Here is a 13,632-nt window from a genome sequence, read left to right as displayed (position 1 = left end):
AGCCTCCACAACTGCCAGGGACAGAGAATTCCAGAGATTCACCACCCTCTGCGAGAAGAAGTTTCTATGTACCTTGGTTTTAAACAATCATCTCCTTATTTTGAAATTCTTTCCCCTCATTCAAAACTCTCCCACTAGTGAAAACATCTTGACATCCATTATATTGTGCCACCTTAGGATTTAAAATCAGCAGGACAGTTTACCCTGGATACTTTAAGTGCTAAAGTGCCATCAAGATAACCAAGATGAAGCCTTAAGCTGAAACACTGATTTTAATCAACTACCACATTTGTACAGGAGTTGAAGCTTGCATCTGATCTACTGTCTGGAGGTGCATAGGGCTAATTCCCATTTGAAGTGCCTTCTGCATTCATTAACGAGGCTGCATGGCACTTTGCCTTTGGTGCTGGACCCAATGTCCTCTGCTAACACCAACTGGAGGTGAAGAAGTAAACAAGTTACTGGTGAAGATTCCACACCTTACTTAAATATAGATCGCCTTTTATTGTTCACTTTCTGCGGAGTGCTTGAGGAGGATTCTTGAAACACATCTTTTGAGAATTTCTGGGATGCATTATCAAGGCTAACACTACTCTATCAACATTTAGTCCGGGAATTATCTGAAGACCATCTAAAATGAGTGTGTCCTGTGCTACTCTGTCTATTAGGACTTATCAGGGGAAAGGTGGCGCTTGGTCATGGGTACTTTGATAGGGGTCTGTCCTGGCCGTAAGAGGGCAACATGACCAGCAGTTGAAGGAGAGTCGGACAGGAAGGTGGAGTGACTCTCATATTCCCACCCTCCCTGTTGGTTTATGACATCCCTCCTACTCAGGATCTCCTTCATTAGTCAAACCTTTCACTTGGTCTTTGAGCCAGCTGCACATGTTGCCATGTGTCAGTCAGTGGAAGTAGGTGTGTGGACCTGGTACTGCGCTATGAATCTTCTCAGCATTTAAATAACAAACCCAAGTGTTTTCCACACCTTCAGGCAATTTCAAATTATCATATTTAGCAATTAGACCAAAAATTGCATGCTGACTCCAGATTTTCAAACAGACCTGTCTTATTAGCACAGCAACCATTTAGCACCTGTTTTCAGTCTTTCACCAAATAACCTCAGTATGTTCTGGCATTAATCATGTATTGATTTTGATGGTATATTTAGAATGTAATAATTAGATGTCTCAATCTCAAATGTTTACAAGAGAGTCTGAGGAACATTCTCTATGTAAACCCTTATGACTTGTAAGGTTCACTCGATTAATTCTTGGGATGGTGGCTTTGTAATGAGATTAAGCAGACTAGGGCTATACCCTCTTGACTTTCATAAAATGAGCTGTGATCTCATTGAAATTCTCACTGGGCTTGACAGATAGATGTACAGTTGATGTTTCCCCTGGGGTGGAAATCTAGCACAGTCTCAAGATAAGGGATAAACTGTTCTGGACAGAGAAGAGAAGCCTTTACTTGGAAGATAGTGAATCTTTGGAGGGCTGTGGAAGTTCAGTGACTGAGTATATTCAAGACGGAGATTTGTATACTTTTAGATATTAAGGGAATTAAGAGCTGTGGATTTCGTGCAGAAAAGTGGTGTTGAGGTTAAGAAAAATCAGCTACAATCTGATTGATTGGTAGAGCAGCCATCAGGAGCTGAATAGACTGGTCCCATTTTTATTTGTTCTGCTCCTATGATCTTTTTACATATTGTATAAATCGTAAGGAATTACATCATGGACATCAAAAGGGAACCATCAGCATCCCACCACCCCCAAGCACCTTTCACCACTGGAACTATTACAGGGAGGCCTTTCAGTCAGTTTTCCAAAGGATATTCACCCCATTTCACAGTCCTGTGGATAGCGGTCCCACAAATAAGTGGGCATCTGCTCTCCCTGAGATGTTCTAGCTCAGGGCCATGTTGGTGCAATGATCAAAGACTAAAGCTGTGTGATGCTGGGTTAAGGTGTGGCACTGTGATGTTTTCAATATGAAAAGTTCAGCATGAAAGCCAACGACATGTTGTCTCCCCTGAACGGCAGCCAATAGTCAGACGTTCAATTGACCTTAACAGCTTAAAGACCAGCATTTAAAAGAAGCATGCAGCTAAGTTTAGCTCAGATCTCAACCACCACATGGGACTCAGAACTCCATTGACTTTGCACTGTCCTGCGTACACATTGTATTTCTTTGTGGTGGTCACACTAACACAGCCCTGCAGACGTAGGTTACTCTCTGCCTTGCATCATGATCAGGAAATGAAACGGTGAATAAATTATAGTCATATGTTAGGCCAGCAACAACTCACATTCTCTGGCCTAAGAGTTCTTAAGATGGTGACAAATGCTTCAGCTTCAGATTAATGATAAGAACTCACAATGGTCCTCATAAGGGATAACAGTAATTATAGGAAAAAGCCTTGCACAGCAATTATTTTAGCCAGCAGTAGGGCACCAATCAGAAAGTCCACTATTGCCACTTTGGCTGCCATCTGTTACTAGGCAACCATAAATCCTGGTCTCTTTGATATTTCAGAGTTACATCAGACACCCATTTTCTCTTAATTTGATTCCTGCATTGTGCTGTGGTAGGACTTCCATTGATGAAACCAGACTACACTTATTACAGAATAAAAGCATTGTAATTGCACTATTATTGAAAGAAGGCCCATTGTTTAGAACAATGAATCTTCTGTATATAGTCAAAATTAATGTATCAAATAACTCCATTACAGTTTTTGAAGATGTTCTACTTGTAGACCATGCAAGCTATAACAATATAAATATCTTCTATCCCATGCACTTGATCATGACTCTGGGTCTAATAATCACAGGAGGTAGAAATTTACTGTCAAGGGTGAACAGGAAACACAAGCAGCATCTCATTGACCACCTGCATCCCCACTACCCTCCCACCCTGTGGTTTTGTTTCACAGACTGAATATCGCTTGGAGAGCATAGTGGATGGTGGATGTGGTACCACTCACTCGATGCTATTGCTTGAGAGGAATTTTTACCTCTAGAACAGAAATGGGGCCTTCTGCCCTTGTTCCCCCACTGGCTCTTAGCTTTGAAAAAAAAACAATTATAGAACATAGAACATTACAGCACAGTACAGGCCCTTAGACCCACGATGTTGTGCCGACATTTTATTCCTGCTCTAAGATCTATCTAACCCTTCCCTCCCACATAGCCCCCCATTTCTCTATCATTCATGTGGCTATCGAAATGTCCCAAATGCATCAGCCCCCACAACCTCTGCCAGCAGTGCACCCACCACTCTGTGTAAAAAACCTACCCCTGACATCCCCATTATACCTTGCTCAAATCACCTTAAAATTATGCCCCCTCGTGTTAGCCATTTTCACCCTGGGAAAAATTCTCTGACTGTCCACTTGATCTATGCCTCTTATCATCTTGTACACCTCTATCAAGTCACCTCACATTCTCTTTCTCTCCAAAGAGAAAAGCCCTAGCTCACTCAACCTATCCTCATAAGACATGCTCTCCAACCCAGGCAGCATCCTGGTAAATCTCCTCTGCACCCTCTCTAAAGCTTCCAGATCCTTCCAAAAATGAGGCGACCAGAACTGAATACAACACTCCAGGTGTGGTATAACCAGAGTTCTATAGAGCTGCAACATTACCTCATGTCTCTTAAACACAATACCCCAACTAATGAAGACCAACACACCATATGCCTTCTTAACAACCCTATCAACCTGCGCGGTAACCTTGAGGGATCTATGGATGTGGACCCCAAGATCCCTCTGTTCCTCCACACTGCTAAGACCCCTGCCATTAACCTTATATTCTGCCTTCAAATTCAATCTTCCAAAGTGTATCACTTCACACTTTTCTGGGTTGAACTCCATCTGCCAATTTTCAGCCCAGTTCTGCATCCTATCACTGTCCTGTTGTAATCTACAGCAACCTTCTACACTATCCACAACACCACGAACCTTCGTGTCATCTGCAAACTTACTAACCCAACCTTCCACATCCTCCTACAAGTCATTTATAAAAATCACAAAGAGCAGGGGTCCCAGAACAGACCCCTGCGGAACACCACTGGTCACTGACCTCCAGGCAGAATGCGTTCCATCTACCACCACCCTCTGTCTTCTATGGGTGAGCCAATTCTGAATCCACACAGCCAAGTTTCCCTGGATCCCATGCCTCATGACTTTCTGAATGAGCCTTCCATAAGGAACCTTATCAAATGCCTTACTAAAATCTATGTACACCACATCCACTCCTCGACCTTCATCAATGAGCTTTGTCACATCCTCAAAGAATTCAATCAGGCTTGTGAGGCATGACCTGCCCCTCACAAAGCCATGCTGACTGTTCCTAATAAGCTGATGCTTCTCCAAATGCCAATAAATTCTATCTCTATGAATCTCCTCCAGTAATTTATCCACCACTGAAGTACTGGCCTGTAATTCCCAGGGTTTTCGCTACTCCCTTTCTTAAACAAAGGAACAATATTTGCCACCCTCCAATCATCTGGCACTACTCCTGTGGCAAGTGAGGATGCAAAGATCATTGCCAAAGGCACAGCAATCTCTTCCCTCACTTCCCGTAATAACCTTGGATATATCCCATCCGGCCCTGGTGACTTATCTATCCTAATGTTTTTCAAAAGTTCCAGCATATCGTCTTTCCCCTCGTCGACATGCTCTAGCATATCATTCTGTCGTACGCCATCCTCACAAACTTCAAGTCTCTCTCACTGGTGAATACTGAAGCAAAGTATTCATTAAGGACCTCCCCTACCTCTTCCTACTCCAGGTACATGTTTCCTCTGTTATCCTTGATTGGTTCTATCCTCACTCTAGTCTTCCTCCTATTCTTCACATATGTGTACAATGCCTTGGGGTTTTCCTTAATCCTACTCGCCATGGCCTTCTCAGGCCCCCTTCTAGCTCTCCTAAGTCCATTCTTAAGCTCCATCCTAGCTACCTTATAATGCTCCAGAGCCCTGTCTGATCCATGCTTTCTAAACCTTAGGTAAGCTTCTTTCTTCCTCTTGACAAGACATTCTACATCTCTTGTCAACCACGGTTCCTTCATTCTACCATCCTTACCCTGCCTCAGTGGGACAAACCTATCCAGAACCCCATGCAAGTACTCCCTAAACAACCTCCACATTTCCTCTGTGCACTTCCTCAAGAATATCTGTTCGCAATTTATGCTCCCAAGTTCCTGCCTAATAGCATCATAGTTCTCCCTCCCCCAATTAAATACTTTCCCATATCGTCTGCTCCTATCCCTCTCCAAGGCTATGGTAAAGGTCAAGGAGTTATGGTCACTGTCTCCAAAATGCTCTCCCACCGAGAGATCTGAAACCTGATCAGGCTCATTGCCTAGTACCAGGTCCAGTATGGCCTCTCCTTTAGTTGGCCTGTCTACATACTGTGTCAGGAATCCTTCCTGGACACACCTAACAAACTCTGCCTCATCTATCCCCTTTACACTAAGGAGGTACCAATCAATATTGGGGAAGTTGAAATCACCAATGACAACAACCCTGTTATTTTTATACCTCTTCAAAATCTGTCTCCCGATCTGCTCCTCAGTATCTCTGCTGTTATTGGGGGGGGGGGGGTGGGTCTGTAGAATACTCCCAATAGAGTGATCGCTCCCTTCCTGTTTCTGACTTCCACCCACACTGACTCAGTAGACGATCCCTCCAGGACATCCTCCCTTTCTACAGCTGTGACACTGTCCCTGATCAGCAAAGCCACTCCCCCACCTCTTTTACCTCCGTCCTTGTCCCTTTTGAAACACCTAAACCCTGTAATATCCAGCAGTCATTCCTGCCCTTGTGACAGCCAAGTCTCTCTAATGGCCTCTACGTCATAGTTCCATGTACTTCCCCATGCTCTCAGTTCATCACCCTTATTCCTGATACTTCTTGCATTAAAATAGACACACTTAAGCCCTTCCGCAATAAGTATGTACCTTAGCTCTTGGAGTGCCAATTTGTTTCTCATTCGGACTTCTTCTGTTATTGGGTAAAACTGGAATATCAATAACCCAATGATTATCAGTCCTGTGGGTGCTGCTCCCACTAGCAGTTTTAGGGTGAATGCCACAGGAGGGGGTTGAGAGCATGCTCCGGTTTCATAGCCTGCAAAACTAAGAAACAAACAGGTTTCACCATAAAGCTTTTAGGACATCTATTCTTGTGTATACATTTCTCACATTATGACTCTTAACAATCTTGATTGGAGATATTTGGTATTGGGAACATAATATCAAAGTTTTCACATGAGTTAGGCCAGTGAGGTCAATGTAAAATCCGCCATTATATATCAAATCAATACTGTGCAGGTTTTGTGTCAGCCAACTATAAATGAAATAAAATCATAAAGATCCTAATATAATGCCCTTTGAACTTGCTCAAATGACTAAGCTTGATTGAAAACCAGCAGCAGAATGCCCAGTGCCACAGTTAATTTCAGAGGGCTCTTTAATGTATCATCTTACTGCCTTTCCTCTGAATTGTGCTGCACCACATATCAGTGAATGGATAGCAAGAAGAAGCCATTATCAGAAGATGTCTAGGTTCACTGATACAGCATTGATGCAGGGTAGGACTGGGATGGGACAGTGTACATACAGTAGATCTTCACTCTGCACCCTTCATGTGTGAATTCTACACCTGCATTTATGTGACATTCTTCTCCATATTTCACAATAAGTTTAAAAACAACTTGTGTCTTTACAGTATTCTCACTCAATTTACTGAGACAGAGAATAAATAAGAATGTGTGTTTTAAAAGAGAAGTGATTTGCACTGTACTGCTGCTGCAAAACAATAAATTTCACGTCATATAAGTCAGTGATAATAAATCTGATTCTGATTCTAAAGCATCTTAAAAGATGTATCTGAAACACTTACTCAAGGCTAAGTGTAGAGAACCCAAGAGAGACTCCGGCAGCAAACTTGGTGAAGAAAACATAAAATGAGCAAAATATAGGTTCTAATCCTTTTATGAATAGGTTTTGAAGTCTAAAGTCATCAACAACATCAGGCAGCAAAGACCTGCAATGAAAAGCAAACAGATTTTTACACAGGGTACTTGCAAGCAATAATATCCTATAAATGTACAATGGCAGAATGCCAGCGAATTCTTTACATAATAGTGCACCTGTCATCCATAGTGTAGAAAATTTCAGTTACCTTGACTGCAGAGATTTGTGATGCTGACTAGCATTTTAAAAAATGGTATTCCATTGTGTATGACAGGCCTGAGGGTCTACCCTGTTATGGATCATGAGAACATCCCACTGTGCCCACCAATAGAACAATTTAAAAACAGCTTTGGTGGTCTCCTCCTGACAAGGGTTGCTGCTATCTTTCTGAAGGACTATACACATAAATCATCTGAGTTTGAGACTGTGAGGAGATGGTCTGTCATTCTTCCTCATTTTTTTTTTCACACTTTTATCTGCAACCAATTCATCATCACCCCAGGTTGGTTTGTCAGACCCATCAGGATTGTAACATGTGCAAGGTTAATGCTGTGAGTAGAAATGCTATTGTTTTCCCATTGTTTAAATCTCCAAAATAGAATTTTTTCCCCCAAATAACATGTGTAAGTATATTATTTAGAAAATAGCCAAGGATTCTTCAAATAAGAATTGATGATTCTGTTTGAAATAGATTGGTTAGAAAGAGCTTTGAAACTAACTGAGTCAAAAGTGGCACAATTTACAGTATCTTTTCTTTTATGCAAATAGCACCTTAAAATTTTTGCATTATTTTAGTTCAAAAAAATAACAGACTTTATGTAACGTTTTGAATTGATGACTGCATTTTTAAGTCTGCTGATTTATTCTTGCTTCTGTTTAATGTTACCTTTTTTGAAAAGATAATGGACTGGATCATGCTTGAGATGATCTGCCTCACAGTCGCCTCTGTCCCTACTTTAGCCCTATGGCCACACTAAATTATCGTGCCCATGTCGTTATTAAGGATCTGTCTGTGGGCCACAAGCAGTGTATAGGCTGCAGGCAGTGAAAAGGCATAGACTATTTTCTAAACGGGGAGCAAATTCAGAAATCGGAGATGCAAAGGGATTTGGGAGTCCTAGTGCAGAATTCTCTAAAGGTTAACTTGCAGGTTGAGTGGGAAGCAAGAAAGGCAAATGCAATGTTAGGATTCATTTTGAGAGGACTAGAATATAAAAGCAAGGATGTAATGCAGAGGCTTTACTAGGCATTGGTCAGAGCACATTTAGAGTATTGTGAGAAATTTTGGGCCCCATATCAAAGGAAGGATGTGTTGGTGTTGGAGAGGGTGCAGAGGATGTTTACGAGAATGAAAGGGGAAACTATGAGGAGTGTTTGATGGTTCTGGGCCTGTACTCGCTGGAATTTAGAAGGATGAGGGGGGATCTCATTGAAACCTGCTGAATATTGAAAGGCCTGGATAGAGTGGATGTGGAGAGGATGTTTCCAGCAGTGGGAGAGTCCAGGACCAGAGGGTACAGCCTCAGAATAGAAGGACATCCCTTGAGAACAGAGATGAGGAGGAATTTCTTTAGCCAGGGGGTGGTGTATCTGTGGAATTTGTTGCCACGGATGGCTGTGGAGACCAAGTCATTGAGTATATTTAAAGTGAAGGTTGATAGGTTCTTGGTTAAGGACATCAAAGGTTACAGGGAGAAGGCAGGAGAATGGGGTTGAGAGAGTAAAATAAATCAGCCATGTTCGAATGGCGGAACAGACTTGATGGGCTGAAGGGCCTAATTCTGCTCCTATGACTTATGGTCTTATGTGATCTCCTGCATGTTCCCGACTTCTATCCTGCAGTGCACAGGCAGAGAACTCCTAGTTGTGGCCTATGGAATTGCTGATTGGCTGACATTGTGTCTGCCTTATATCTTTAATATGAACCATGACACCAATCAACATAATATTTTCTGCTGGTTGGCAAATATCTTAAGCAAAGGATTATCTAAATGGGTAAGGTAGGAACTTCTTCAAAGCTACTCCCAATACACCATCATAGCTATAGCAGAAATGTGATAGAAATGCTACTTGCACAACTGATACAGTGTTTTGTCTAAAATTCTGGCAACAATAAAAAGAGGCCAAAAGCAATTCACACCAGTGGCAGCACAGTGGTTCATGAGGCACTGCCTCACAGCTCCGACAACCAAGGTTCAACCCTGATCTCTGATGATGTCTGTGCGAAGTTTGCATCTTCTTCCTGTGACCGCACAATTTCCCCAAGTACTCTGATTTCCTCCCACGTCCCAAAGACGCTGCTTGGTTAATTACCCTTGGTGTAGGCGGAGAATCAGAGCAGAGTTTATAGGCATGTGTGAAAGAACAGGTTACAGAGAAGTAAGTGGAGGAATGGGGTTGATGGGAATACTCTGAGAGCTGAGATAGACTCAATGAGTCAATCTTTGCCTTTTGTGAAATATGTTGATGTGTTTTCTCCATTTTTAAAATGTTGCAAGGTAAAATTTAATTACTTATTGGTAAAGCGATATACACATACACCTTTTTAATAGAGTAATGGATGAGTTCTGTAATTCAGCCTCCAAATTAAATTTTAAATTTTATTTACAGCAAGGTAACAGGCCGTTCCGACCCAACGAGTCCGTGCCACCCATTTTAAACCCCCAAATTAACCTACCGGTACGTCTTTAGAATGTGGGAGGAAACCGGAGCACCCGGAGGAAACCCACACAGACATGGGAGAATGCACAAACTCCTTACAGACAGCGACGGGAATCGAACCCCGATCGCTGGCGCTGTAATAGCGTCGCGCTAACCGCTACGCTACCGTACCATGCTCGGGTCCAAATCTGGCTCCTGTTTAATCATTATAGATGAGTAGTCTTGAGGTTATTTCCTATATCATAAGGGCACTCATACTGTCATACAGAATGTTTTGACATGATAAATAGCACTGTCTGTTCTCAAGAACAATGATCATTTGCAGCAAGATACCAAAGAGACAAATGAACAGGATTTTCAGTTCCAGCTTTGGCATCCACTAAACGCCCACTTCTAGCTTCTGAAATAGTTTTGGATTTGAGTTAATATTTTCTTATATTCTTGCTTCCTGAAGCTCTGAGAGCTGGGGTAGATTTGAGGGACCAAATATCCACCTTCTATATTGTAAGGTAATATGAGAAATACAAGAAATTTCTCGTGCACGTTTTACTATAGATTATGGATTATCTTCCCTGTGGCAATATTATCCCAGATACTTTGCACATGCAGTTAAAATTTGTACAATTTTGAGGCTGGAGGAGGGAAGCTGTAAAAATAGTCGGCCCTGATATTCACAAGTTCTTGAAAGGTGGCAGGGCAAAATTGATAATGCTTAAGAAAGCGTAAGGAATACCAAGCTTAAGAAAAATGGTCCTTGGAAACCAAAGCAAGTGACTAATGATAAACCTTTGCAATTCATTGATAAGGCTTCAACTGGATTAATGTATATAATTCTGGGCACCATACTTCAGGAAAGACATCAAGGCCTTGGATACTAGGATTTTAGGATCAAGGATACTGAGGAGGTTTACAGGGATGACGGGTGATGGTCATATGATGGAGAAGCTGGATTGTTCTCCTTCCAGCAGAAAAGGTGGCCTAACAGAGTTCTGAGAGAGGAAGTTGAAGTTATCTATAAAACCATGAGTAGTTTTGATGGAACAAGTTACCTGGTAAAGTGTTTTTGCAGCCACCAAAGGCATTTGCACCAACCCTCAGTTTATCAAGGCCTACAAAGGGTCTAAAGGATTTAATTTAGCCATGTCCTGGGAACTTCCCCAAACACAACAGTTTGATGTGGTGAAGAGTGAGTTCTGCCCTTGAAAAATGATGAAAAGCAAAGCCTGAAGCAGAACCAGCTTGGCCTTCATCTCTGCCTCCAACATAAATATGGAAATAAGGATCCAGATAATTAGAATTTTCTCTGCAAACCCATGAAAAGAAAATTAGATTCAGGATATGAGTTGCAAAACTGATTAGATATTCTCAACATTGCTGAATTTGGGACAGATGGAAAAAATAAGGTGAAAGAGACTATTCTGTAGAGAAGCATGTTTTGCAGTGAGAAGTTATCACTAAGAAAAAGTGTATTTTACACAAAGGTGCTTTGGATCAATGAGTGTGTTTACATGTGAGGGAATAGTTACCAAGTCGACCACTGGACGTGTGAATCCCAAATCAGGTAAATAAATCCAAGCTACTTACCACAGCAAAAGGAAATACGAAGCCACACTCAGACCTGAGGAGACTGCTACCACGTAGGATATAATCAGATTGTTTGGAATGGAAACCATCATGATTAAAAATGGAATAATCCACTGTAAACAGGAAGGAGTACAACAAAATCAACAAATCTGCACTGTTATCTCAGGGCAATAGATTTACATTGATGTTTCCCTGTGCCATTTAGTGCGAAATGTTGAACTATTTTCTATCCATCAGTGGTTTTCTCTGCTAAACACATGAAAGCAGACAAATAGAAAGGTTGTCACAGTACATTGTTATCCAACTTTACCTAAATGAATGATTTAGAACATTAAGGCTTTGAATTTTCAGGATCTATATCCCTTCAATGACACATTTATTGCCCTTCCCAGTGAGATTTTGAGCCTGGTCTTACTTGGAACAGAAATCTAACAGGTCTAAGTTCCAACCCTATGGTTAAAACCATCCACAAGTACTGGAACTTCAGCCCTTAAAGGTTTAACCAAACAAAGCTACAATTAGATTACAGCAATCCCAGATTCAGATCTTGTCTCTGCTGAATTATTCAACCTCACTGGGGCTGAGCGGAATATCACAGATGGGCCAAAGATAGATATGTGTTATCCAGGGATATTGCTGCTGCCGACCTCTGCTGGAATGCTGTGTGGGCACAGGGACGTGCACTTACCTACTTACTTATTTAATTCCTTACTTATGACACAGGAAGCCATTTGGCTCACTAGGTCCAGCTGGTTCGCTACAGAGCAATTCCCTCAGAGCCATCATCCTCCTTATTTAGCCGTACCACTGCAATTTATTCTCTTTTACATGTTCATCAACTCCTTTTGATTATCTTGCCACTTACCTACACTAAGAGGTTAATTGGTCACGGCAATTTACCCATCAGCATGTCTTTCAGATGTGGGAAGAAACCAGACTACCTACAGCATTCCAGGTGGCAACAAGAGGGAACATGCAGACTCCACACAGACAGCACGCAAATTCAGGATTGAACCCAGGTCCCCAGAGCTGTGAGGCGGTGGAACTAATTGCTGTCCCACTGTACTGTTAACTGTTTGCCTGAACCCCACTATCCCTTCCCTTCCATCTGCAGACGTCACCTGCATGGCACAAATCAGAAGGAAAAGAAAGGTGATACAGGATAAAGGATCATTTGGGTGAGAAATGCTGCTATTATATCGATGTGTTTTATAACAGTAAGTATTGAAGGAACATCAACTATTTTTTCACCTGCTTTGAATACAATGATATAAATTTTGACTGGGGACAATAATGTAAGTGAGGCAATATTGATAAGAGCTCTATTCCACTAATCTCTGCTTTATTCATCTCTTCCAAGTTTAAATCATATTGAAGTTCCCCTGCAACATCTGGAGAGATGGTGGTCATTTAGAGACAGCAGAACATCCCAGGAAGATGAAAAGGGAGCTTTGTTTGAGATCTCTGAGGGGAGGGTGCAATGGGAATTACCAGACTCTCTCCAAAATGACGCAGTAGTGGGTCACACAGCCCAGCATCAACAACCTTCATGGCAGGACAGAAGCAGAAGGCAGGGAATGTGTGATGTGCCAGGGTCTTCCTTTCCACTTGCCAAAGGATGAAATAGCCACTGAGCTTCCCATGTCACACAATGGAATTAATGTAGATGCAGCACTTCTCAGTCAAATATAACAACTTTTCTCTTTCTGATCTGACACTGCGGAATGGAAAATGGAGAAACTTCATCCCCCTCATATACAAATGTCTTTTGTAAGGAGTTACGGAAATCTATAAAATATTCCCAAGTGCAAAGTAGAAATAAAAATGTTTTGATACATACAGTAATGCCACAGTAAACTGCAGTTTTCTTCCCAAATCTCTGGAGGAACCACTGCCAGAATGGGATGGCTACAACAGCAGATACCTGTAAGTTGGTAATTTGGTCAGTCATGGATGGTCATTAGTGGTGGTGCATAATTGATAATTATGAGTAAATTATTCCTGTAAAATTCAAAAATTGTAAGAAAAACATTGTTTCCGGAAACTGTCTAGTTGGCCATTCACCACCCAATTAAGAATTTTCTGCATTTTCCAAAAACATTCAACTTATTTTAAATAGTGGGGATTCAAATAATTCTCCTCAAATCATTTTGATGTATCAAAAATATCCTCATGATTTTCCTGTCAAACTCCAGGATCCTCACTACAGTCTTGTCAAATTTCAGGATCTAATCTATACTCCTATAAAATCCAGGATCCTCTCTAAAAGTTCCATGAAGCTCAAGGATTCCCTCTGCAATGCTGGCAAAGTCCTGGATCCTCACTGTAGTCCTGGCAAACATCATAATCTTCACTGCAGTTCTCTGAAAATCCAGGACCTTACCTATGTTCCAATCAAACTTTG

The 13,632-nt window shown here is 41.6% G+C and overlaps 1 protein-coding gene across 1 annotated transcript in view; it reads right to left on the bottom strand.

Annotated features, from left to right (window-relative positions):
- The window catches only part of LOC127575493 (sodium-dependent lysophosphatidylcholine symporter 1-like), a 76,556-nt gene that overhangs the window by 1,815 nt on the left and 61,109 nt on the right, over positions 1-13,632 (bottom strand). The window contains 4 exon segments of the mRNA XM_052025426.1: positions 5,967-6,143; positions 6,910-7,053; positions 11,229-11,341; positions 13,069-13,152. Coding sequence (XP_051881386.1) covers positions 5,967-6,143; positions 6,910-7,053; positions 11,229-11,341; positions 13,069-13,152 — 518 coding nt within the window.

This window comes from Pristis pectinata, chromosome 10, assembly GCF_009764475.1.
Source record: "Pristis pectinata isolate sPriPec2 chromosome 10, sPriPec2.1.pri, whole genome shotgun sequence".
Lineage (NCBI taxonomy): Eukaryota > Metazoa > Chordata > Chondrichthyes > Rhinopristiformes > Pristidae > Pristis > Pristis pectinata.
Note: the sequence above shows the minus strand (reverse complement) of the source record. Positions and strands in the feature narration are given on the sequence as shown.